Genomic DNA, 23914 nt, shown 5'->3' with positions numbered 1-23914 from the left:
CAGGGTGATCTCCCACTGGGTCCCTTCTGCCATCACCATGCCTGGAAATGTTTGCTAGTCCCCACCCCACCCCCATGTCCACACTCAGTGCACAGGTCTTTATTTATATTTTGTTAGAAGTGACAATGTCACTATGGTTATGTATAAGATCATGTCCTTGTTTCTTCAGAGACGCAAGCTGAAGAAATTAATTTGGAGGGGTTCAAATAAAAATAGAGATAAATAACAAATATGTCAAAATGTTAACAGTGGTTGAATCCAGGGGCTGGGTGTAAGTGTGCTCATTGTACTGTTCTCATATCTATGTACATATGTGTGTGTGTGTGTGTGTGTGTATGTATTTTTTTCTTTCTTTCTTTAGAGAGGAGGTTTCACTCTGTTGCCCATGTTGGAGTGAGTGGCATGATGACAGCTCACTGCAGCCTCAAACTCCTGGGCTCAGGTGAGCCTCCCTCCTCAGCCTCCTGAGTAGCTGGCACTACAGGTGCTCGCCATCATGCTTGGGTAATTATTTTTTTTTTTTTAATTTTTATTTTTATTTTTTTTTGAGACGGAGTCTCGCTCTGTCACCCAGACTGGAGTGCAGTGGCCGGATCTCAGCTCACTGCAAGCTCCGCCTCCCGGGTTCACACCATTCTCCGGCCTCAGCCTCCCAAGTAGCTGGGACTACAGGCGCCCGCCACCTCACCCGGCTAGTTTTTTTTGTTGTTGTTGTATTTCTTAATAGAGACGGGGTTTCACCGTGTTAGCCAGGATGGTCTCGATCTCCTGACCTTGTGATCTGCCCGTCTCGGCCTCCCAAAGTGCTGGGATTACAGGCTTGAGCCACCGTGCCCGGCCAGGTAATTATTATTATTATTGTGTAGAGATGGTAGTCTCACTGTGTTGCCCAGGCTGGTCTCAAACTCCTGGTTTCAAGCCATCCTCCTGCTTTAGCCTCCCAAAATGCTGGGATTACAGATATAAGCCACCACCCTCAGCCCCATTCTTTCTATATATCTCTATATTTAGAAAATGAACTTTTTCACAATAAAAAGGTTGGAGGTAAGTTGACCTGAATTGATTGCACCCATTTTCTCATCGATCCAATTGGGGCTGTGAGAGGGAGGGGCAGTGAATGGCCTCCCAAGGCTGTGTCTGGCCCAGTGCCTCTGGGGCAAACTGCCCCTGTGAGCCTGGGGCTGGGGGTTCCCAGCAGGCGGAGTCCTAGACTCTGGAAGGCAATTGCCTTTGGCTTCAACAGTCCTGGAAGTCACAAGGCTTGTTGATCACTTTCTGAGAGCCAGGGAGGAAGAGGGCATGCACAGGGTCAGGTCTAAAGAGATCAGGTCAGCCTGCTCAAACCAGGTGGGGTCAGGAGGAGCCGGCGGGGATCCCGCTGCAGCTTCAGAAACGCAGTTCCCAGGCGGCAGTCAGCAGTTGGGCACAAGAGGATGTCCGAACAAGCCTCCAACCCAGAAAGTTACACCTCTTACTGCTGGAGTGTCACCCCTCAACACAGAGCCCACCTCTTCAGTTCTGTAATGAGGGGTTCTGGGAACGCCTGTGACTGCCCGCCTTCCTCGGAGGTCTCAGAGGCCCCAATTGCATCTTCTGATGGGAACAACCACGAGAGCAGGGTGTGGACGGAAAGCCCCCAGCTCCAGCGAGATTCGCTCTCTGCCTCCTCACTCTGCAAAGGTCCCTACTACAGCTAAAAGGCAATTCATGCCGTCCAAAGGTTCCCTTCCCCTGCCGTTCCGCACGCCCTTCTCACTGTCCCCAAATGCTCGTGGCACGGCCTTGAGAGCAGCGCAGCGGGCAGGAAGCCCAGGCGCCCCGAGAACCTGCAGGGCTGCAGGTCGGGGTGTCTGCGGCAGCGTCCGCACCCCTGCAGGGCCCCAGCGGCTCGCTGAGCCTGGGGCTGGACTCCGGGGGACTCCAGCGCTGGGGGCAAGGGGCGCTCACACCCGTCTCCTGACTCGCCCCACCCGTGGCCTGGGTTTAAAATCCACGCACCGGTCTTTCCGCGGCCAAAGCGATGCTGCCGGGATTGGTGATGACCCCAACTGCCCCGACCCCTAGAAGTGCAAACCAAACAGGCTGACCCGTGACCAAACGAGACCCGCGGGGCATCTGGGCTTCCAAGGTCCTCGGTACCGCCCGAGGCAGCGAAAGACACGCGGCTCCAGGCGGCAGGAGCCGGGGACCACCGCGGGCTTCCAGAGCGCGAAGCCGCGAGCCTGGGCGGTGCAGAGCCGGTGCCAACGTCCTCCCCTGCGCCTGTCAGGCATTCGCCGGGCTGGCGGGCGGGCTGGCGAGGGCGGGGCCGCCGCACTTTAAGAGACGGTGCAGGCAGCGGGGCCTCCAGGCCGGCGAGGGGATCCGCGCCATGGAGGCCGCCCGGGACTATGCAGGAGCCCTCATCAGGCGAGTGCCCCCGCGTCCCCTGAGCCCCGCGTTCCCAGGCGCTTCCAGTCGCCCTGCGTTCAGTGCCTCACATTCCCCTGTGCGCCTCTCGTGCCGTACCCCGCTCCCCTCATCCCCCCGCTCCCCGCATTCTCTTGCGCTCCACGACCCCGCGCACACCCCCATCCGCCCCGCCGGTGCCCAGGCCGTCCAGCCGCGCCCGCGGGCAGAGCCCAAGCCCGTCCCGCGCCTCCTCACCCTCTTGCAGCTGGGCGCAGGTGCCAGGGGTGGCTCTCGCGAGGTGCGCGGGCGTCTGCAGACCGGGTGACAGCTGACGAGTGGCTGCATCTCTGGCCGCTGCTGCAGTCGCGGGCGCAGAAGAGGGTCCGGTCCCAGGAACCCCGAGCAAAGCCTCCACCGTGCGAGGGGAGCGGACTTCTGGGGGTCCTGGAAATCGCAGCGGGAGCTGGGCGCGGGAGTGGCCCGGGCTTGGCCCCTCCTGGAAGCGCGGGCTCTGGTCTCCGAGGGGAGCCCCCGACCGGCCGGCGGAGCCCGCCAGGTTGGTGGTGCTGGGAGAAGAGCTCCTCCTGCCTCCGGGTCCAAGGGCGGAGACGCTGCCTGGGGAGCAGGGGGACAAGGGGCAGGTGGACCCTGCGGAGTCTTCCCTGCGCTGCGCACCGGCTCGTGGGCGAACACGCAGCATAGGCTATTTTCGTGCTTGGGTTCATCTTCATATCCCAGCAGACCCAAGCCAATTCTTGGTAAAATCCTAAGCCGTTGCGTGGCAGCAACTATAAAGTATAGGTCTGAGAGGGAGATCGTGTTTCTCTGAAGATCAAGTACCTGAAAAATGGATAGAGAACCGCTTGCGGGCCTGAAGGTGCAGGCGTTCGGCGGCGCCGGGTCCCACTGTGTGCTAGTGTGGCGGGCCGAGAGACCACACGGGTGACAGGGAGCGGTCCGGCTACAAACCGCGATCTATGAGCTTCCGATCCCGGGTTCTTAAATGGGAGCTGTTGTAGACACTGCAGGTTAGAAGCATCTTTCTCTTTTAAAACAAGCCCACGGTACAAGTCTGGGCGGTGGCAGGGGGAGCTGAGAAATACCTGCGTCGTGTGTGGTCGTTAACACGCTTAGGCCTAAAGGTCAGGGCCCTGTTTCTTTTGCGTTCTTCCAGCACCATCCGCCCACATTCCCACTTCCAGGAGGTGAGGACTTAGCAGTCTGGATGCGTCCTTCCACCCGCTTATCCAGTGAACACACCGATGTTCCCCCGGTGCATGAGGGAAGGAGGTGTGGGCTGACTCTGCACTAACCAATCCTGGGTGGCCTCTGAGCAGGATTCAGGCTGAGCCTCTCCCTGCCTCTGACTATTACAACAACTCATCAAAATCCAAAATGCATCTGTATGGGGTCTCCGTGAGGTCAAGTGTGAAGTGGAAGTGACTTGCTTATGAGCTGTTAACAAATGAAACAATGAGAAACCCTGAGTCTCCTAGGACACTTCCTTCTAGCTTGGCTCCTCCCAGGATTGAATGACTTCACCTGTTAGGGATGAACTGTTGTTGCAGTTCTTTGAAATCCACCTGCTTCCAGGCTGAACTACTGTCATTCTGTGAAATCTACCTGTTTCCAAACTAAACTGGAAGAAAACAATCTGTAATTCTTGTTGAAGGGAAGACGCTTTTTCTTCCCTGCCCTTCTCAAAAAACCCTGTCCGGGCAAAAGAGCCAGAGGCCAGGTCCTAACACGTTTGCTAATTGTGCTCTTGCTGGACTTCTGCCTCCTGTCAGGGTTCCTTAATTTAAACCAGGTCCAGGATATCATAACTCTGTCTTTATCAGTAACTACATTTTGCCAAGGAAATAATTTAATCAATGTGCACAATTTCTAAAAATCAGGTACTTGTAGTCAGTGGTGAAACCTTAACCCAACAATTTGTTAGTCAGCTGGAATCATTAGGGGCCTTGGTCCTGAGGAAAGCAGCCTGAGGTCTCACAGCAAAGCTCCCGACATCAAGGAGGTCCACGTGCAGGTTGACGGTCACAGACAAAGTCTGCTCTGTTCGTGTGTCCTGCCAGTGATAACATTCCTGCCAAACGCTGAAGTTGTTACGAAGCTGATACCTGTTATAAACCTCGTGTGAAATGGCTGCTTTCATAGCCATCCAGCACATCTTTCCTTTCCTTGAACAAGGAACTCTAGGTTTGGTGCTGCTATTTCAGTACAAATTTCACCACAGTCTTCTTAGAGACATTACTAAGGAATTAAGTTTGCTGCAAGTGAATCTCATCTTTCTGCTTCTTGAATCTAAATTCTTATTTTAATGAAGCTGCAAAGTGTTCAAAGACTTCATGGTCATGTATTGAAAACTTGATAACGTCAAGCCTTTTTAGGGAGCTTGCGAAGAACTGAGCCATGAGCCAGGCAGTCCTTGTCGGGGCGAGTTCATCTGGGGGGCAGGTGCGCTCCCACCTGTGTATGTCACATCCAAGAGCCCTAGGGCAGCCGGGCAGCAGGAAGCCTCATCGAGGCAGCACTCGCTTCTCTGCCTCCTGCCATTGACCCCACCACCCTCTGACGCTGTCCCTACAGCTCAGGGACTCTTCTCCAGGCCTGTGGAGCAGTTTCCCAGCCCTCCCTTCTTTCTCCTTTTCTTCCTAATGAGACGCAGGGTTCCCTTAGCCATCACTGCCCCCCGAATATTCCCGGGCACCATCTTACCTGTACTGCTGCCCCTCACCCATGACACCAAAACATTTGCTTTGAGGAAGACCTTAATCCTGGGCCCTTTTCCTCCATAGGTGGCATATAAAGAAAGCTTTTTAATTCTCTGTTCAGCTCAGGGTTGTTTTACTGGAGAAGAGTTCAGGTCTACTGTCAGTCTGCAGCTTGTTGGTGTATTTCACACACTTTTGGAAGTTGGCAGTGCCTCGCCTCCCTCAGGGCGGAATACAAAGCCTTCCCTTCCTGCCTGTTCCTGGGAGACACGCCGTTTCACAGCGTTCTGTGAAGTCTGACTTTTCCTCTCTGGATTTCTCTGAAACAGCCTATTTCCTTAAACAACCTGTTTCCTTGTATCTTCCCTGTTAGAGGTTATTTCCCTTTCCGTTTCCTGCGGTTGTCTGTCCCCACTTTCACAGGAATTGGGAGTGGCGGTTCTCACATGTGTGTCTAAATGCAGGATCCTAGGGCTGCTCAGTGGCCCTGCTTTTAGGCACGGTGCTGATGGCCAGTGATAGAGATGACTCTACTCAGCGGGCTGGAGGTGAGTTGGGTGGAGACGGTGGCTTGTTCACGTAGCAACAGATTCGGTACCTGTAGGCCTGGCGTGCAGAACGTCTCATTTAACCACTTTCTGTGTTACATATGAGATGGTCTTGATTTTACATAATTTGACTCAGAAATCACTCACCTTCCTCTTTGACAAGAAGGTGGGGGTAAATTTCCTGTCCTCAGTGCCCCCACCAGCCTTTCCTCCAGCAATGACCCAGCTCTTGGTTGGGAAATGCTACAGGTGAGAACAATAGGTGTTTTTTCACTGACAATGGCGATCTTGAGGGCAGGTGAAGGCAGGGAGAACCAGAAATGGTTGCCAGCTCTTATCTTGTCAGACAGGTAAAGACCGCAGGAACTTGGAATTAATCATTTGGGCCAGGTCACTGGAGCACAGGTACTTACGAAGGCGTGAGCATGTTCGTCCAATGAGGAAATGCAGGGCCAGGGCTAACTAGGTCAAAGCTGCGCCTTTGATCACTGGGGCTGCATCTAGCATTGGAAGACACAGATCATGTTCTCTCATTTCTCTGATTTTGGCCTGGCATCTTTAACTCAGTAAATAGATGGTGTGCTGATAGGTTCTTTGTGAAAGCAGGAAATGCACCGCCAGACCCCATGAGACAGATGCTAGAAGCCTTGTGCAAGACTGCGTTGACCTCCTGCTTTGGGGGCAAAGAAAGGGTGTTTCTTGCTGCTGAGGCCGGGCCCTTCTCTCCTGCGGGAGCCACCTCTTCTGGCCAGGTGCTGGGTGGAAGCTAGAGCTGGGCTCAGACTCTGGTCTAGCCTTTGCTGCCCTGACGACTCGCTTCCTGCTTTCCCTAGGCCTAGGTTTCACTGTTTGTAAGGTGGATCCCAAGGAGTGCTAACGCAAGTCGCTAGCTCTTACACACGAAGGTTTGGCATCCAGTGGCCCTCGGGCCTTTCTCTCTCTCTCCTTGTGGGGACTTCAGCTCATTTAAGTCTCAGCTGCTGTGATGAGGTGGAGGCGACTCCTGGGTTCTGAATGTGAAATGTAACACGGCCGGTCCTCGCCGCCCTCTCCCCCCGGTCACCAGGGGTGAGAGCGTGCGAGAATTCCCCGTAGTGTCAGCACAGCAGTGTTGTTCATGGCATTGTGTAACTGAGAACCCTGCGTCAGTCTCTTAATCGAGGTGACAGTTCAGAAGCTGTGTGCCAGTCCTGGGGCCGTGTTGGGGCACAGCCCGGCTGGGCAAGGCTCTGATTGACTTGGTGGGCCCCTGGCAACGGTGTGTAGGTCATTCTGACAGGTCCGGACCCCAACCCAGCACATTTCCCTCCGGCTTGCCTCATTGAAAACAAATTGTGGCCGGGCCCAGTGGCTCAAGCCTGTAATCCATCACTTTGGGAGGCCGAGACGGGCGGATCACGAGGTCAGGAGATCGAGACCATCCTGGCTAACATGGTGAAACCCCGTCTCTAAGCCGGGCGAGGTGGCAGGCGCCTGTAGTCTCAGCTACTCGGGAGGCTAAGGCAGGAGAATGGCATAAACCCAGGAGGCGGAGCTTGCAGTGAGCTGAGATCCGGCCACTGCACTCCAGCCTGGGCGACAGAGTGAGACTCCATCTCAAAAAAAATAAAAAATAAAAATAAAAAATAAAAGCATGCAGTGTAATCATGTGTTGAAGGCAGTTTTGCTTTTCTTTTCTTTTTTTGTTTTTTCATTTGGAGTCTCACTATGTCATCCTGGCTAGAGTACAGTTGTGTGACCTTGGGTCACTGCAATCTTGACCTTCTAGGTTCATCAGGGCTAAGCAATCCTCTCACCTCAGCTTCCCGAGTAGATGAGAGTATAGGTGCACCACCACACCCAGCTAATTTTTTTATTTTTATTTTTTTGTAAAGACAGGGTCTCACTATGTTGCCCAGGCTGGTCTCGAACTCCTGGGTTCAAGCTATCTTCTTGCCTCGGCCTCCCAAAGTACTGGAATTACAGGCGTGAGCCACCATGCCCAGCAGGTTTTGCATTGCTATCAAAAGTTTCATCTGGGAGGCTGAGGCAGGAGGGAGGACTCCTTGAGCCCAGGAGTTCAAGACCAGCCTGGGCAACAAAGTAAGGCCCTGTCTCTACAAAAATACAAAACTCAGACGAACACGATGGCTTGCACCTGTAGTCCCAGCTACTCAGGAGGCTGAGGGAGGAGGATTGCTTGAGCCCAGGATGTCAAGGCTGCAGTGAGTTGAGATCACACCACTGCACTCCAGCCTGGGCAACAGAGCAAGACCCTGTATCTAAAAGGAAAAAAAAAAAAAAAGTAAATGTTTGAATGAATTTTTTGATAAATGAGGACTTACTCCAAAGTGTCCTGTGATGTAAGCCCTGTGGGTCTTTTCTTTCTTGTGATTCCAGCCGCAGTTCTGAGAGTGGTTCTGCTGTTCTTGGTTCATCCTAAGTTGATTTCAGAAACTTCATTGATTGCTATAGTGACCAATATCACACTTTTGAATTGATTTCTGGCTCACCCTTACTGTATAAACAGGTAGCTGTATGCACGTGTCTGAGGGCCTTGCTAACTCTGTGTAACTGCTTCATGGTCACTAGAAATCATTCTTTTGGATTTTTTAAATCTCTAAAACCCATGCATATTTGCAGAATATAAGTCTTATTTCTTGTTGGAGTCGAATGCCCTAACCATTCCTTCTCAAAGAGTTTCGGCAAGGACTTTGGATGTTCTAGTAAAATAGGAATAAAGATGGTTGTGTTTTTGGCTTGATGCGTTACTTGTTTCTTCTTTGGAATTATGTGTACATGTGTATATATAATTTTTAGTAATCCCAACCACTGAATTGCTTTATTTTAGAAGCAAATATTAAAAATGCATTATTTTTATGTACTTTCACACTTCTCATGAGAGACTCTTTTTAAAAAGTTTTACTTTTCACCACCATTTTCAGGCCCCTGACATTTATGGGATCACAGACTAAGCGAGTCCTGCTCGGCGCTCCGCGCCTGCTTCAGCCGCTCGGGTCTCCAACCATGACAGGAGCAGCCGGCGTGGGGTGATGGCAAGCAGCCTGCAGGAGCTCATCAGCAAGGTGCCGCAGAGCCCGCACCTCTCCCCCAGTCCACAGGGGGCCCTGCACTCCGCGCCAGGGCCATGGTCTGGGCTCATCAAGCAGGTCTTTGCAGAGCACGCTTACCTCTCCACCAGTCCACAGGGGAAGCCCTGCACTCACGTGGGAGCCGTAGTCTTGGGCTCATCAGCAAGGTGCCTTGAGGCCCGCCTCTCCCCCAGTCACAGAGCCCTGCACTCACACACGGGGCCATGGTGTAGGCTCACTCCTTGAGTGCTGCAGGCAGCACCTCTCCCCAGTCCACAGGGGGACGCCCTGCACTCACGCAGGGCCATGGTCTTGGGCTCATCAGCAAGGTGCTGCAGAGCCCACACCTCTCCCAGTCCACAGGGGGGCGCCCTGCACTCACGCCTTGGGAGCCTGGTGTGGGCTCATCCAGCAAGGTGCTGCAGAGCCGCACCTCCCAGTCCACAGAGGCCCTGCACTCCACTTGGGGCCATGGTCTTGGGCTCATCAGCAAGGTGCTGCAGAGCCGCACCTCTCCCCCAGTCCACAGGGGCGCCCTGCCTCCACGCGGGGGCCATGGTGTAGGCTCATCAGCAGGTGCTGCAGAGCCGCGCTTCACCTCTCCCAGTCCACAGCGCCCTGTACTCATGCAGGGCCATGGTGTGACTCATCAGCAAGGTGCTGCCAGGCCCACACCTCTCCCCAGTCCACAGAGCCCTGCACACTCCGTGGGGCCATGGTCTTGGGCTCATCTGGCAAGGTGCTGCCAGAGCCACACACCTCCCAGTCCACAGGCCCCTGCACTGAAGTGTGGTGCCCAGGCTCATCAGCAGGTGCTGGAGGCACTTCCCCCAGTCCACGGGGGCGCCCTGCTCACGTGGGGCCGTGGTCTTGGGCTCATCGGCAGGTGCTGCAGAGCCACACCTCTCCCAGTCCACACGGGGGTGCCCTGCACTGACGCGGGGCCATGGTCTTGGGCTCATCAGCAAAGGTGCTGGGGCCCACCTCTCCCAGTCCTGGCGGAGTAGCCCCTGCACTGGCCGGGGCCATGGTCTTAGGCTCATCCAGCAAAAGTGCTGCAGAGCCCACCTCTCCCAGTCCACAGGGGGAGCCCTGCACTCCGCACTTGGCGCCATGGTCTTGGGCTCATCAGCAGGTGCACTTAGAGCACCTCTCCCCCAGTCACAGGGGAAGCCCTGCACTCCACGCGGGGCCATGGTCTTAGGCTCATCAGCGGAGGTGCTGCAGGCAGCACCTCTCCCAGTCCACAGGGGCGCCCTGCACTCCGCGGGGCATGGTCTTGGGCTCATCAGCAAGGTGCTGCAGAGCACGCACCTCTCCCATCCCAGTCCCACAGGGAAGCCCTGCACTCACACAGGGCCCAGCTTGTGTAAGCTTCACATCAGCAAGGTGCTGGGGGCCTCTCCCAGTCTGAGGCGCCCTGCACTCACGCAGGGCCATGGTCTTGGGCTCATCAGCCAAGGTGCTGCAGAGCCCGCACCTCTCCATCAGTCCACAGGGGCGCCCTGCACTCACGCAGGGCCATGGTCTTGGGCTCATCAGCAAGGTGCTGCAGAGCCGCACCTCTCCCCCAGTCCACAGGGGGCGCCCTGCACTCACGCAGGGCCATGGTCTTGGGCTCATCAGCAAGGTGCTGCAGGCACTTCTTCCCCAGTCCACAGCGGGACGCCCTGCACTCACGCAGGGCCATGGTCTTGGGCTCTAAGCCAGGGCCAGCACAGAAAGGTCAAGAAAAGCTGCATCTCACCAGGAGGAAACGGGGAGAGAAATTGGGAATGACTGCTGGTGGTTCTGGAGTTTCTTTTTCTTTTTCTGTTTTTGAGACAGGGTCTTGCCATACTGCCCAGGCTGGCCTCAAACTCCTGGGCATAAGTGATCCTCCCACCTCAGCCTCCCAAGTGCCTGCCAGTTTCTCTCTTGGCAGTGGTGGTGAAAGTGCCGTAAAATTGATTGTGGTGACGGTGGTCCAACTCTGTGAGCATACCAAAACGAAGGCTCTGTATACTTTAAATGAGTGGATCGTATGACATGTGAATTATATATCAATAAAGCTGGTTTTAAAAGGGGAGGAAAAGAAAGAAGGAGAAACAGCAACTTAAACTCATCAGACCTTCTCTTGGCCTCAGAGACTCTGAGAGTAAAGGTTAGGTGTAAATGATCAAGGGGAACATTACATCCCTGTACCATAAAACATTGAGGTACAGAGACAAAAACCTTAAAACAGTCACTAATGGAGAATGTCACTTTGTTTCTTTGACAAGGGAGGATGCAGGGATGGAGCCGGCTTTGGAAGTCTGGGTTTAGTTGTAAAGGCCGGGATCTAGAACAGTGTCCTAGACCACCAAATAAGGAAGAACCCCAGCCTCTCAGGGAAGCGTAACTCAGACTCAGGCACCCATGGAAACGAGAAACAAGCATCCAACACGCAGTCTCTGAAGCAAGAGAGATGCTCAGCTCTGCACACGACGCTGTGGCTCTTACAGCAGCAAACATGCAGGGGTTTTGTTTTTATTCATCTAAATAAATAGGTAATCTTAGAAATTACAAATATTATTTAATGTAAGCATTATCTCATGTATCTTAAGAAGATAGATCCATTAAAAATCTTAACTTCCTGGCCGCATGCAGTGGCATGTACCTGTAGCCCCAGCCACTCCGGAGGCTGTGGCAGGAAGATTGCTTGAGCCCAGGAGTTCGAGGCTGTGATGCACTATGGTTGCATCTGTGAACAGTCACTGCACTCCAGCCTCAGCGGCATAGTGGGTCCGCATCTTAAAAAGAGCATTCTTCACTTCCCTGCTTCCGAGCAAAGACTGAGTCATAGACACAAGTAAAGGTTACCTTTACCATTAAAATTTTGTCAGAATCAGCCAACAGTTCTGAAAACTGTAACTTAATAAATGTCATTGGATGGTCACATGGAAATATCTGGCTTCACTCCATTTCTCTGATGCGTTGCCCACCTAGACTCTGGATGCCCTGGTCATCACCACTGGACTGGTCACTCTGGTGCTGGAGGAAGATGGCACCGTGGTGGACACAGAAGAGTTCTTTCAGACCTTGGGAGACAACACGCATTTCATGATCTTGGAGAAAGGACAGAAGTGGATGCTGGTAAGCAAAAACACTGTCACCCAAACAGCTACTCGGTACTTTTTACCTACAAAAGTTCACGCCCTACTTGGCTGCTGACTTGTCCACATTCTTTTTTTTTTTTTTTTTTTTTTTTTTTTTTGAGACGGAGTCTCGCTCTGTTACCCAGGCTGGATGGAGTGCAGTGGTGCGATCTCGGCTCACTGCAAGTTCCGCATCCCAGGTTCATGCCATTCTCCTGCCTCAGCCTCCTAAGTAGCTGGGACTACAGCCACCTGCCACCATGCCCAGCTAATTTTTTGTATTTTTACTAGAGGCGGGGTTTCATGGTGTTAGCCAGGATGGTCTCAATCTCCTGTCCTCATGATCCGCCCACCTCGGCCTCCCAAAGTGCTGGGATTACAGGCGTGAGCCACCGTGCCCGGCCAACTTGTCCACTTTCTAAATATGCACTTTGTATTCACCTAACAACTGGATCCACTGCCCTCAAAGGAATTCTTACAAGTGTTTCTAGGAAACTTAGTCTCTCTGTGAACTGAGACTATTTGACATAAAGCAAATAATTACAAGGAACAGGTTTTGGCCAGTGAGTAGCTACAGATCCTGTAAAATGCACAGAATTGACTTGGCAACTCTTCATCATCTCTGTTCTTAGAAGGCTGGAAAAGTAAACACCGTCAAGGAAGTTAGGGAGAGGGGTGTGTGTGCATGCGTGTACATGTGTGAGTATGGAGATTTAGAAAAGTAAAGAGACAGAATGAAGACTTCGGTCTCTGGGAAAACTATAGATAATATGGCTCAAAAAACGTTCTCAGTATAAAATGCCTAAAAATGTAAAGCACAATATCAAAATATATCTTCATATAATAAACTGATCTCCAAGAAAGGGAAATCCTCAGTGCTTAAAATTTTGTGAGGCATCCAGAGAGGAACGCGAACACTGAAGTTGGCAGCTCCCCGGGCGCCTCCTCTGGGGTTCCCCCACCTGTGAGCACCCACTGACCTCAGGGACAGATGCTGGGAGGACAGAGACAGCCTCCAGCTGACACAAAGTCGGGGGTGAGATTCGAGGGTCTGCGTAAAGCCCGGGATCTTAGAGCTCTCTCCTGGGAATTTCGGCCACAAGCTGCCCTCATGAGGGTTCAGGCATTGCTGAGTCCCAAACCCCTAAGCTGAGAGTTCAGTTTTCAGAGATCTGGGGGAGCAGCATCAATGGAGGGGTTTGCTCATTGGATTCTCTTTGCTGCAGCCCCATTTCCAGGGTGGAAGTGCCCCAGGTAACTAGCAGGAGCTCAGGCAGTTCCCTTGGGATGAACGTCCATCCTGGCCTCAAAGAGTTTTCATTCCTAACGTTCTCACAACGCAAGTTCACAGTCAAAACACTGAACGTAAGGACTCAGGCGCCACATTCATGAGAGTAAGCAGAAGCGCCGGGCGCGGTGGCTCAAGCCTGTAATCCCAGCACTTTGGGAGGCCGAGACGGGCGGATCACGAGGTCAGGAGATTGAGACCATCCTGGCTAACACGGTGAAACCCTGTCTCTACTAAAAAAAAAATTCAAAAAACTAGCCGGGTGAGTTGGCGGGCGCCTGTAGTCCCAGCTACTTGGGAGGCTGAGGCAGGAGAATGGTGTAAACCCGGGAGGCAGAGCTTGCAGTGAGCTGAGATCCAGCCACTGCACTCCAGCCTGGGCCACAGAACTAGACTCCATCTCAAAAAAAAAAAAAAAAAAGAGAGTAAGCAGAAGCAATAAAGTCAGGCCTGCCAGGACGGCAGATGTTGGAATCATCAGATACAGCGTATGAAATTAGTGTACTGAAAATGCTCACCTAAGGCTAAATTTGACTGACTAGATAAATAAATAAATAAATAAAATGCTCAAAGAAGCATTAAAAATAATCTAAAGTAAGAATAGCCAGGAATTGAAGACCAGCCTAGGCAACATAGCAAAACCCCAATCTCTACAAAAAAAAAAAAAAAAAAATTTAAGAATTAGCTGGACAAGGTGGTACACACCTGAAGTCCTAGCTATGCAGGAGGCTGAGGCGGGAGGATCACTTGAGCCTGAGAGTTGGATGCTGCAATGAACTATGATCGCACCACTGCACTCCAGCCTGAGAGACAGAGCAAGACCCTATCTCCAAAAAAATAAAAAATAAGAAAATACCAGCCTGGGCAACATGGCAAAACTCCATCTCTACCAAAAAATACAAATATTAGCCTGGCATAGTGTGCATGTTTGTAGTCCCAGCTACTTAGGAGGCTGAGGCGGGAGAATCACTTGTGCCTGGTAGGCCGAGGCTGCAGAAAGTCATGATTGCACCGTTGCACTCCAGCCCCAGGGATAGAGGGAGACCCTGTCAAAAAATAAAAATAAATTAAAAAGGAACAAGAGATAATAAGAACTGACTACACAGATTTGAAATAATCAAATAGCATTTTTGGAAATGAAAAATATAACACCTAAAATCCAGTAAATGGAGACTCAGGTTAGACAGAGCTGAAGGTAACGATAAAAGATCTGAAAGATGTTGCCTGTGATATAACACAAAGCAGTAGAGGTGGGGAACACGAAGGATGTGAGAGACCAGACTGAAATCTAATCTCTTCCTTTTTGGCATCCTCAGGTAGGGAAAGATTTTTTTAAAACAAGACACAATGCGCAAGTCTCTCTCTCTCTCTTTTTTTTTTTTCTTTTTTTTGAGACGGAGTCTCACTCTGTTGCCCAGGCTGGAGTGCAATGGCGCGATGTCGGCTCACTGCAACCTCCACCTCCTGAGTTCAGGTGATTCTTCTGCCTCAGCCCCCCAAGTAGCTGGAACTACAGGTGCGTGCCACCACACCCGGCTAATTTTTGTATTTTACAAAATTTAGCCCCAGAGATGGGGTTTCACCATGTTGGCCAGGCTGGTCTCGATCTCCTGACCTTGTGATCCACCTGCCTCAGTCTCCCAAAGTTCTGGGATTACAGGCGTGAGCCACCACACCGGGCCAACACAATGCACAAGTCATTTTTTTAAAAAAAGAAATCAATTCATTTAAGAATGTTGTCCATCAAAAGACACTATAAAGGAAGTAAAATAAGCCACAAAATGGGAAGAAGGTGTTTTCAACATAACCTGATAAAAGATTAGTATTCAGTAAATGTAAGTAACTCATATAAATAAATTATGAAAACAACAAGTAATCCAATTTAAAAATGAGCTAAAGAAGCCACACACGGTGGCTCACACCTGCAATCCCAGCACTTTGGGAGGCCAAGGTGGGAGGACTGCTTGAGCCCAGGAGTTCGAGACCAGCCTGGGCAACATAGCAAGACTTTGTCTCTACTAAAAATGAAAAAAAATTGGCCAGGCGTGGTGGTGCGCACCTATAGTCCCAGCTACTTGGGAGCTGCGGCAAGAGGATTGCTCGAGCCCAGGCGTTTGAGGTGGCAGTAAGCTGTGATCAAGCCCCTGCATTCCAGCCTGGGCGACAGAGCAAGTTTCAAGATTAAAAAAAAAAAAAAGGAGGCCGGGCGCGGTGGCTCAAGCCTGTAATCCCAGCACTCTGGGAGGCCGAGACGGGCGGATCACGAGGTCAGGAGATCGAGACCATCCTGGCTAACACGGTGAAACCCCGTCTCTACTAAAAAATACAAAAAACTAGCCGGGCGAGGTGGCGGGCGCCTGTAGTCCCAGCTACTTGGGAGGCTGAGGCAGGAGAATGGCGTAAACCCGGGAGGCGGAGCTTGCAGTGATCTGAGATCCGGCCACTGCACTCCAGCCCGGGCGACAGAGCCAGACTCCGTCTCAAAAAAAAAAAAAAAAAAGGAGGGAGCAAGAGACAGAGACAGACATCTCCACAATAAACAATGATACCATTTTTACACCATTAGATGTGGTATTGCCAGATTCTTGATTTTTTTTATTTTTAAGATATAGGGCAACACACTCCTCTACTACCGCCAACAGCCACTTAATACAACACTATGCTTCATCTCAGAGAGTGAGGCACAGACCATGACCCAGCAGCAGCTTTCCTGGGCATGAACCCGAGACCCCGACACCGCCACGTCAGCAGGTGTGTGTCAGAGTGTCCACGGCAGTAGTGCAAGTGGTGAGAGCAAACACTGGAAACAAATCATGTACCCCTGCAGTACACACGTGTGCCCAACAGCGTACTTCTAAGTAAATAGGCACAAATAAACTATAATGTGGTCCCTGAACAGAATGCTCTTCAGCTGTGGAAATGCGTGAAGTTCAGCTACAGCATCCATGTGGATACACATCAGCTATGCTGAGCAAAAGATCACAGGATAATACAGTAAACAAGGCGTCCTCAAACTTTATCTCAGGACCTCTTTACGCTCCTAAAAATTAATGAGGACATGAAACAGCCTTTGGCATGATCTCGGCTCGCTGCAACCTCTGCCTCCTAGGCTCAAGCAATTCTTGTGCCTCAGCCTCCCAAGTAGCTGGGATCACAGGAGAGCCACCACCACGCCCCGCTAGTTTTTGTATTTTTAGTAGAGACAGAGTTTCACCATGTTTCCCTGGCTGATCTTGAACTTCTGACCTCAAGGGATCCACCCGCCTCAACCTCCCAAAGTGCTGGGATTACAGGCGTGAGCCACCACACCCAGCTTGTATCAATAAACTCTATAGACATCTGCCAATCAGAGGTTCTGAACTCCAGAGACTTTGTCCCTTGGGGGACATTTGTTAATGTCTGAAGACATGTTAGACTATTGCATCTAGTGGGTAGAGACCAGAGATGCTGCCAAACATCCTACAATGCACAGGACAACCCCAACAGCAAAGACTTCTCCAGCCTCCCGTGTCAGCAGTGTCAAGGGCGAGAAACTATAAGCTATAGATAGATATAGATATTCCCAGCAGTCAAAATTGTTTTCTGTTTGTTTGTTTGTTTTTTGAGACGGAGTCTCGCTCTGTAGCCCAGGCTGGAATGCAATGGCATGATCTTGACTCACTGCAACCTCTGCCTGCCGGCTTCAAGGGATCCTCCTGCCCCAACCTCCTGAGTAGCTGGGATTACAAGCACCTGCCACCATGCCCAGCTTTTTTTTTTTTTTTTTTTTTTTTTCATTTTTAGTAGAGACGGGGTTTTGTTATGTTGGCCAGGCTGGTCTCAAACTCCTGACCTTAGGTGATCCACCTGCCTTGGCCTCCCAAAGTGCTGGGATTATAGGCATGAGGCATCGCCCCCAGTGGTTTTTTGTTTTGTTTTGTTTTGTTTTTAATGTGTTTGCTTTTTGTTTTGAGACAGTCTTGCTCTGTCGCCCAGGCTGGAGTGCAGCGGCACAATCTCAGCTCCCTGCTACCTGGACCTCCTGGGCTCAAGTAATCCTCCACCTCAGCCTCCCAAGTAGCTGGGACTACAGGCATCTGCCACCGTGCCCGTCTGATTTTTGTATCTTTTTGTAGAGACAGAGTTTTGCCATGCTGGCCAGGCTGGCTTCAAACTCCTGGTTTTAAGCTCCTGAGCTCTAGCGATCCACCACCTCTGCCTCCCACAGTGCTGGGATTACAGGTGTGAGCCACCACGCCCAGCCGATATTCAAAATTTAAATTGTTTGGAAGTTACTAATGAGCGTATTTTTTGAAAGAAATTAAAATTCAGAAATTTTAAAATAGGTATTAATTCATTAAAAGTAATAACCCTAGCTGAGCTGCCAGCTGGGTGGCTCACGCCTGTGGACTCCAGCACTTTGGGAGGCCGGCGCGGGCTGGATCACGCAGGTCAGGAGATCACTCATCCTGAGCACGGTGAAAACCCCTCGCCTCTATTAAGAAATGCAGGGTTAGTCGGGCGAAGGCGGGCGCCTGGAAGTCCCACTGGAGGTGCAGCCGAGGCAGGGAGGGCGGAAGCAGTAGTGAGTTTCAGATCACATTGCACTCAGCCATGGCAGAGCCAGACTCCCCCACCCAAAGAAAAGTACAACCCAATACATGACAACTGAACTCACATTTTTCTTTTTTTTTTCTTTTTAAGACACAGAGTTCTCTGCCTCTGTCACCAAGGCTGGAGTGTGTGCAGCATCTCAGCTCACTGCAACTCCTCGGCCCCAGGTTCTGCTGAGCCTCCTGCCTCAGCCTCCAAGTAGTTGGGATTACCACCTCCACCACCGCCTAATTTTTGTATTTTTAGTATTTTTAGTAGAGATGGGGTTTCACATGTTGGCCAGGCTGGTCTGAGCTTCCCAAACGCGTTTCCCGGCTGAGAGCTCGCTGGCGCCCCCAAGAGGCCGCCGAGAGAAAACAGCCTCAGCTGTGATTTTTTTTTGTGGGGGGGTTTGGGGTTTTTCTTTTTTTGTTTTTTTGTATTTTTTTTTCTGGTGGTGGTGGTGGTGGGTTTTTTGTTTGTTTGTTTGGGTTTTTTTGTTTGTTTGTTCGTTTGTTTTGAGATGGAGCCTCACTCTGTCGCCCAGGTGGGAGTGCAGTGAGGTGATCTGGGTTCACTGAAACCTCTACCTCCCTGGTTCAAGTGATTCTCCTGCCTCAACTTTCTGAGTAGCTGGGATTACAGGCGTGCACCACCATGCCCGACTAATTTTTGAATTTTTAGCAGAGACGGGGTTTGGCCATGTTGGCCAGGCTGGTCTCAAACTCCTGACCTCAGGTCATCCGCTCGTCTCCGCCTCCCCAAAGTGCTGGGATTACAGGCGTGAGCCACTGCGCCAGGCCTCAGCTTTGATTTTTAAAGTGAGAAGAGGGAGCTACAACTGCTTAGAAAAAGATGAGGAAGTCAACCTCACCCAAGAGTCCACCTCACAAAATCTTATTTTCTTTTTCCTTCTTTTTTTTTTTTTTTTTTGACAAGGTCTGGCTCTGTCATCCAGTCTGGAGGGCAGTAGCGCAATCATAGCTCACTGCAGCCTCAACCTCCTGGCCTGTTCGAGGGGTCCTCCTGCCCCAGCCTCCCAAAGTGCTGAGACTACAGGCATGAGCCGCTGCGCCTGGCCACAAAATCTTTCTTGAAAGACAAATTAAAGTCAAAGACAAATGCCTGGCATTTGTACCTTGGGGCAGCTTTGCTCTCTTATATTTTTAAAATGTCACAGGAGAGAGAGCTTTTAGGAGACAGATTCCCAATCCACACATATCCCAGATCTATTCAAACAAATTCCGTATGATCCGAATTAGAGGCTGCAGCTGAACCACAGGTGGGTTTGTCTGTATGGTGGAATGGGAATAAAGAAGGCTGGCCACAGTGAGGAGGGTTTGGGTAATTTTAAGGGTGTTTACGTTTTAAGTTCCTATTCATGAGGTCACTGTCATTAGTGAATTTTCCATTCACAGCTTCAGCGGCTCCCAACCCCAAAGGCTCACGAGACCCGAATTTGGGTCACGAGACCCGAATCCTGAGTGCTGCAAGATCTGTATGCGGCACAAGGCACTCAGGAAGAACCTCTCCTGGCCTGGCATTTGTACTGGGGGCGGCTTTGCTCTCATATTTGTAAAGCATTTTGTGGGGAAAATTCTATTCCGGTGCTATTTATAAACCTGGGGATGTGTAGAGGTCACTGACTGTCTCCTCCCACCCAGGGGGTCTCCCGCCACCCAGGGGGTCTCCTCCCACCCAAGGGGTCTCCCTCTACCCAGGGGGTCTCCTCCCACCCAGGGGGTCTCCCTCCACCCAGGGGGTCTCCTCCCACCCAGCGGGTCTGCTGCATGGCTTTGAGCTGTCCCATGGAGTCCGCTGTCATCCCGGGGATTATTAAAACACAGGGGTGCTCTGGGAAGGTGCCCACTCCCCCCTCACTTCAGCCATATGATTCTGGTACTTTCCACCCAGTAGCCCCTGTAAAATTGAACCAACGCTGCCTGCTTCTCCATTACCATCACTGTGTTATGGTGATGAGATGAGATTCTCTTGTCACCAGGTAACCATGGTGGCCTCCAGGGCACGTCAGTCCCCACCACTCATCAGAGCACAACCATCCACTGAGCAACAGGGTCCTAAAATCCAGGCCCTGATGCCACACCAGAGTCACCCTGCGTCCCGAACTGAAGGCAGATTAGGGAGAGACGTCTCGTGGCTAATCGAACACAGTCACAGTGTGTGCAAATGGGTCCTGCCGAAAGCATCTCTCCATCAATTAGCCACGGAGCTGCTCACAGACCTTAAACAGACATATAGGAGAACCTGAAGCTGGCATAAGAGCAGAGTGATGACGTGGGAAGGTTAGGAAGGCTCCTGAAACCTGCCCCTCCCCCCATTGTCACAGGGCAGCAAGCACGTCCCCACTTGCTCACCGCCGAAGAGGTCGGGAATAGCAAGAGTCACCTTCGACTTGTACAGGCTGAACCCCAAGGACTTCATCGGCTGTCTTAACGTGAAGGCCACCATGTATGAGATGTACTCCGTGTCCTACGACATCCGGTGCATGGGACTCAAGGGCCTGCTGAGGTAACACACTCCAGGGATCACCTCCGGGGGTCCGGAGACTGCACAGGTGCAGCACGGGCAGCGGGTCCCCACCCTGTTCCTCTGGGCTCCCAGGCCGGCTAGCACTGGTAGGGGCACTTGGAGTCATGTTGTCTGGAGCAGGTCACCTCTTACCCCACAGGCTCATTTCACACAACAGGAAGTCTCAAGCCAAAACAGATTTGTTTCTTCCAAAGACCATTAACTATTCATTAGAATCAAAAGCTAAATAATAAATATAAAGAGAAACCACATTCATTTTAAGAACTAGAGCCCTTAATTCTAGGTGATGACAACTAAAATCAGAGCCATGGAGGTTGTGCCAGGTTTGTATAGAGCGGCCACCTAGACCCTGGCAAATCACACGCTTCCTGTACCCCTGATAACTTCAGCCTCACCAGTACGGCGGCATGGGCATGTGTCTTCTCCACATAATGCCAGGGCACCGTCATCCCAAAGACGAGGGCCAGGCTGGCTGCACAGCATCCCAGGAGAGAGAACTTTTAGAAGAGAGATTCCCGATCCAACCATACCCCAGACCTATTCAAACGAATTCCGTGTGATCAGAAGGAGCCTTCCTGGGTGTTCCTGCTCCATAACCGGGTGGCACCCCTGCCACTGAGCCTGGGACTGAGAGAGACACCAGCAGTCCCTGCTCTAAGGAATCAGCTGTGTGACCTTTCACAGACTCCTTAACTTCTCTGAGCCTTGCTTTTATCTTTAAATGAGAAGGTTGGTCAGGTGTGGTGGCTCACACCTATAATCCCAGCACTTTCGGAGGCCGAGGCTGGCAGATCACTTGAGGACAGGAGTTCGAGACCAGCCTGGCCAACATGGTGAAACCCTGTCTCTGCTAAATATACAAAAATTAGCTGGGCCTGGTGGCAGGTGCCTGTAATCCCAGCTACTTGGGAGGCTGAGGCAGGAGAATCGCTTAACCCCGGGAGGCGGAGGTTGCAGTGAGCTGAGATCCACCACTGCAGTCCAGAGTGGGTGACAGAGCAAGACTCTGTCTCAAAAATAAATAAATAAATAAATAAATAAAAATTAAATAAATAAATAGAATGAGAAGGTTGCTTCCAAGCTCTTTACGATTGCCAAGGCTCTAAATACACCTATTTCTACTCCAGTAAATTGATCGTTGATCCTTAAAGAACTAATCTCTGGAGGGAGTGGATGGGAGAGTGGCTAACTGCAGTAGAAAGGTCTTCGAGTTGAAAAGTTTTGCAACTGCTGCCATTCCAGTGCCCCCTGCACATCCCCCTGGGCAGGGCCGCCCGTTTCTCTTTGAGGGTGTTGGTTCCGTGCCCCGTGGCCTTGACAACTGCCCTGATCTGCGCTGAGCACAGCAAAGGGGAACTGCTCTCCTCTCAGGGGTCTCCCAGCCCCACCTGCGGTGGGACAGGGTGTGTGGCTTCTCTGTGGCCTCAGTTTCCCATTCAGAGCCATCAGTGGCTGACTCTAAACTACAGTCACTGTCACGTGTTGGAGTCTTGACTCCCAGGAGAGCTTCGTTTTTTTCTTTTTGCCGGGATAGGAGAAAATAGCTTGACACTTGGATTTTAAAAGTGAGGCAAGCAAGAGAGTTACAGCTGAAATAGGTATAATGAAGAAAGCTAATCTCACCTAAAATTCCGCCTCAGCAAAATCTTTTTTCTTTTTCTTCTCTCTCTTTTTTTTTTTTCTTGAGACTGAATCTCACTCTGTTGCCCAGGCTGGAGTGCAGGGGCGCAATCTTGGCTCACGACAAGCTCCTCCTTTCAAATTCAAGCGATTCCCGTGGCTCAGCCTCCTGAGTAGCTGAGATTACAGGCACGCACCACACACTCAGCTAACTTTTGTATTTTTAGTAGAGACGGAGTTTCACCGTGTTAGCCAGGCTGGTCTCAAACTCCTGGCCTCAGGTGATCCACCCACCTCGCCTCCAAAAGTGCTGAGATTATAGGCGTTAACCATGTGCCAGGCCCTTTTTCTTTTTTTAAAGAAACAGGGTCTCACACTGTCCCCCAGGCTGGAGTGCAGTGGCACAATCATAGCTTACTCCTGCTTCCAACTCCTGGGCTCAAGCGGTCCTCCCACCTCAGCCTCTGAAAATGCTGGGATTACGGACGTGAGCCACCACACCTGGCCACAAAGTCTTTCTTGAAAGACAAGTTCGGCCGGGCGCGGTGGCTCACGCCTGTAATCCCAGCACTTTGGGAGGCCGAGGCGGGCGGATCACGAGGTCGGGAGATCGAGACCTGGCTAACATGGTGAAACCCCGTCTCTACTAAAAATACAAAAAAAAATTAGCCGGGCGAGGTGGCGGGCGCCTGTAGTCCCAGCTACTCGGAGGCTGAGGCAGGAGAATGGCGTGAACCCGGGAGGCGGAGCTTGCAGTGAGCCGAGATTGCGCCACTGCATTCCAGCCTGGGCGACAAAGCGAGACTCGGTCTCAAAAAAAAAAAAAAAAAAAAAAGACAAGTTCAGCCTTCTTGTTACTAATTTTATTCTCTGATGGATCTGATGACACTGTAAGCAGCCACGGAACTCACAACAGCCCCACACTGGAGGCACTGCCTGTGGGGACCCTGTTGTGGGTGGTGGGAGCAGTGGACCCTCCTGATGAGACAGCTGCCCAGGCTCGGCTATCACATCCTCATGGGCTCGGCCACTACTGAATGTCCTGCTACTACCTTAGGAAGGGAAGGGGTTTCAGTATCAGGGTCCCTAGAACAGCCCAGCAGCCACTACTACCTTAGGAAGGGAAGGGGTTTCAGTATCAGGGTCCCTAGAACAGCCCAGCAGCCGAAGGCCAGGACGCAGCACACCTGTGCAGGTGCGGCCATCTGCTCCGCACAGAGCTTGCCGGCCACTCAACAAGCAGGCCACGCTTCAGCTGGCTCGTGGGAGCCGTGCTTCTTGGGGTGGTCTTGGGCCAGCAGCAGGGGGTCCCCAGGGAGCTCACAGAGACCTGCTCCCGGCCAGACCCACTGCTGTGGCAGCTGCATCTGTGCCAGCCTTGGGACACGTGTGCCCTGACAGTGCTCAGACAGCCACGCTCTAAATGTGAGCCTGGCCTCCTCCGAGTGCCTTTTGGTGGGGGAGTGAAGTATCCCCATCCTGTCTGGTTCTCACTGGCCCCAGATCCCAAGCTAAAGCCTCCCGGTCTCCCTCTGTCACAGGAGCCTGCTGCGGTTCCTGTCCTACTCCGCCCAGGTGACGGGACAGTTTCTCGTCTATATGGGCACATACATGCTGCGGGTGCTGGATGACAAGGAAGAGCGACCATCCCTCAGGTCACAAGCCAAGGGCCGGTTCACGTGTGGATAGGGATGCAGGCTGTTGCGGGCTCTTGAGCCAAACACTGGGTTTCATTTGGCTCAATGATGAGTGTTGAAGATGCTTTTATGTTCTGAGCCACATGCACTTGTAGGCACTGGTCACGCCCCTCAGGAGCAGTGCCCGGGAAAGGAAAGGGTCTGGTGGTACATGAAGTAGGGGCAGTGGGCAGGGTACCCTGGGGGGAGGCGTGGAGGGCCCCGGGGGCCATGGGAAGGGACCACGCAGCAGGCGTGCCCAGGAGCAGTGTGCATGTGTCAGAGCCATTTGGTCCGTCATCTCCTGCAATAAACCCATCGCAAGAATGACCTTGTGTATGATACTTCTTGCATCTCCTTTATCT

The 23914-nt window shown here is 51.8% G+C and overlaps 1 protein-coding gene across 1 annotated transcript; it reads left to right on the top strand.

The window, feature by feature from the left end:
• Window positions 1-2356: 2356 nt before the first annotated feature.
• Window positions 2357-23879, top strand: CIDEA (cell death inducing DFFA like effector a). Its single transcript, XM_031658675.1, is given in 6 exon segments — window positions 2357-2409; window positions 8581-8621; window positions 8624-8721; window positions 11695-11841; window positions 20051-20232; window positions 23415-23879. Coding segments are annotated over 6 exon segments (654 nt in total). The 5' UTR covers window positions 2357-2371; the 3' UTR covers window positions 23563-23879.
• The last annotated feature ends 35 nt before the right edge of the window (window positions 23880-23914 follow it).

The sequence above is a fragment of the Papio anubis genome, chromosome 19, assembly GCF_008728515.1.
Source record: "Papio anubis isolate 15944 chromosome 19, Panubis1.0, whole genome shotgun sequence".
In the NCBI taxonomy this organism is placed as follows: Eukaryota; Metazoa; Chordata; class Mammalia; order Primates; family Cercopithecidae; genus Papio; species Papio anubis.
This window is presented reverse-complemented; position numbering and strand designations above follow the sequence as displayed.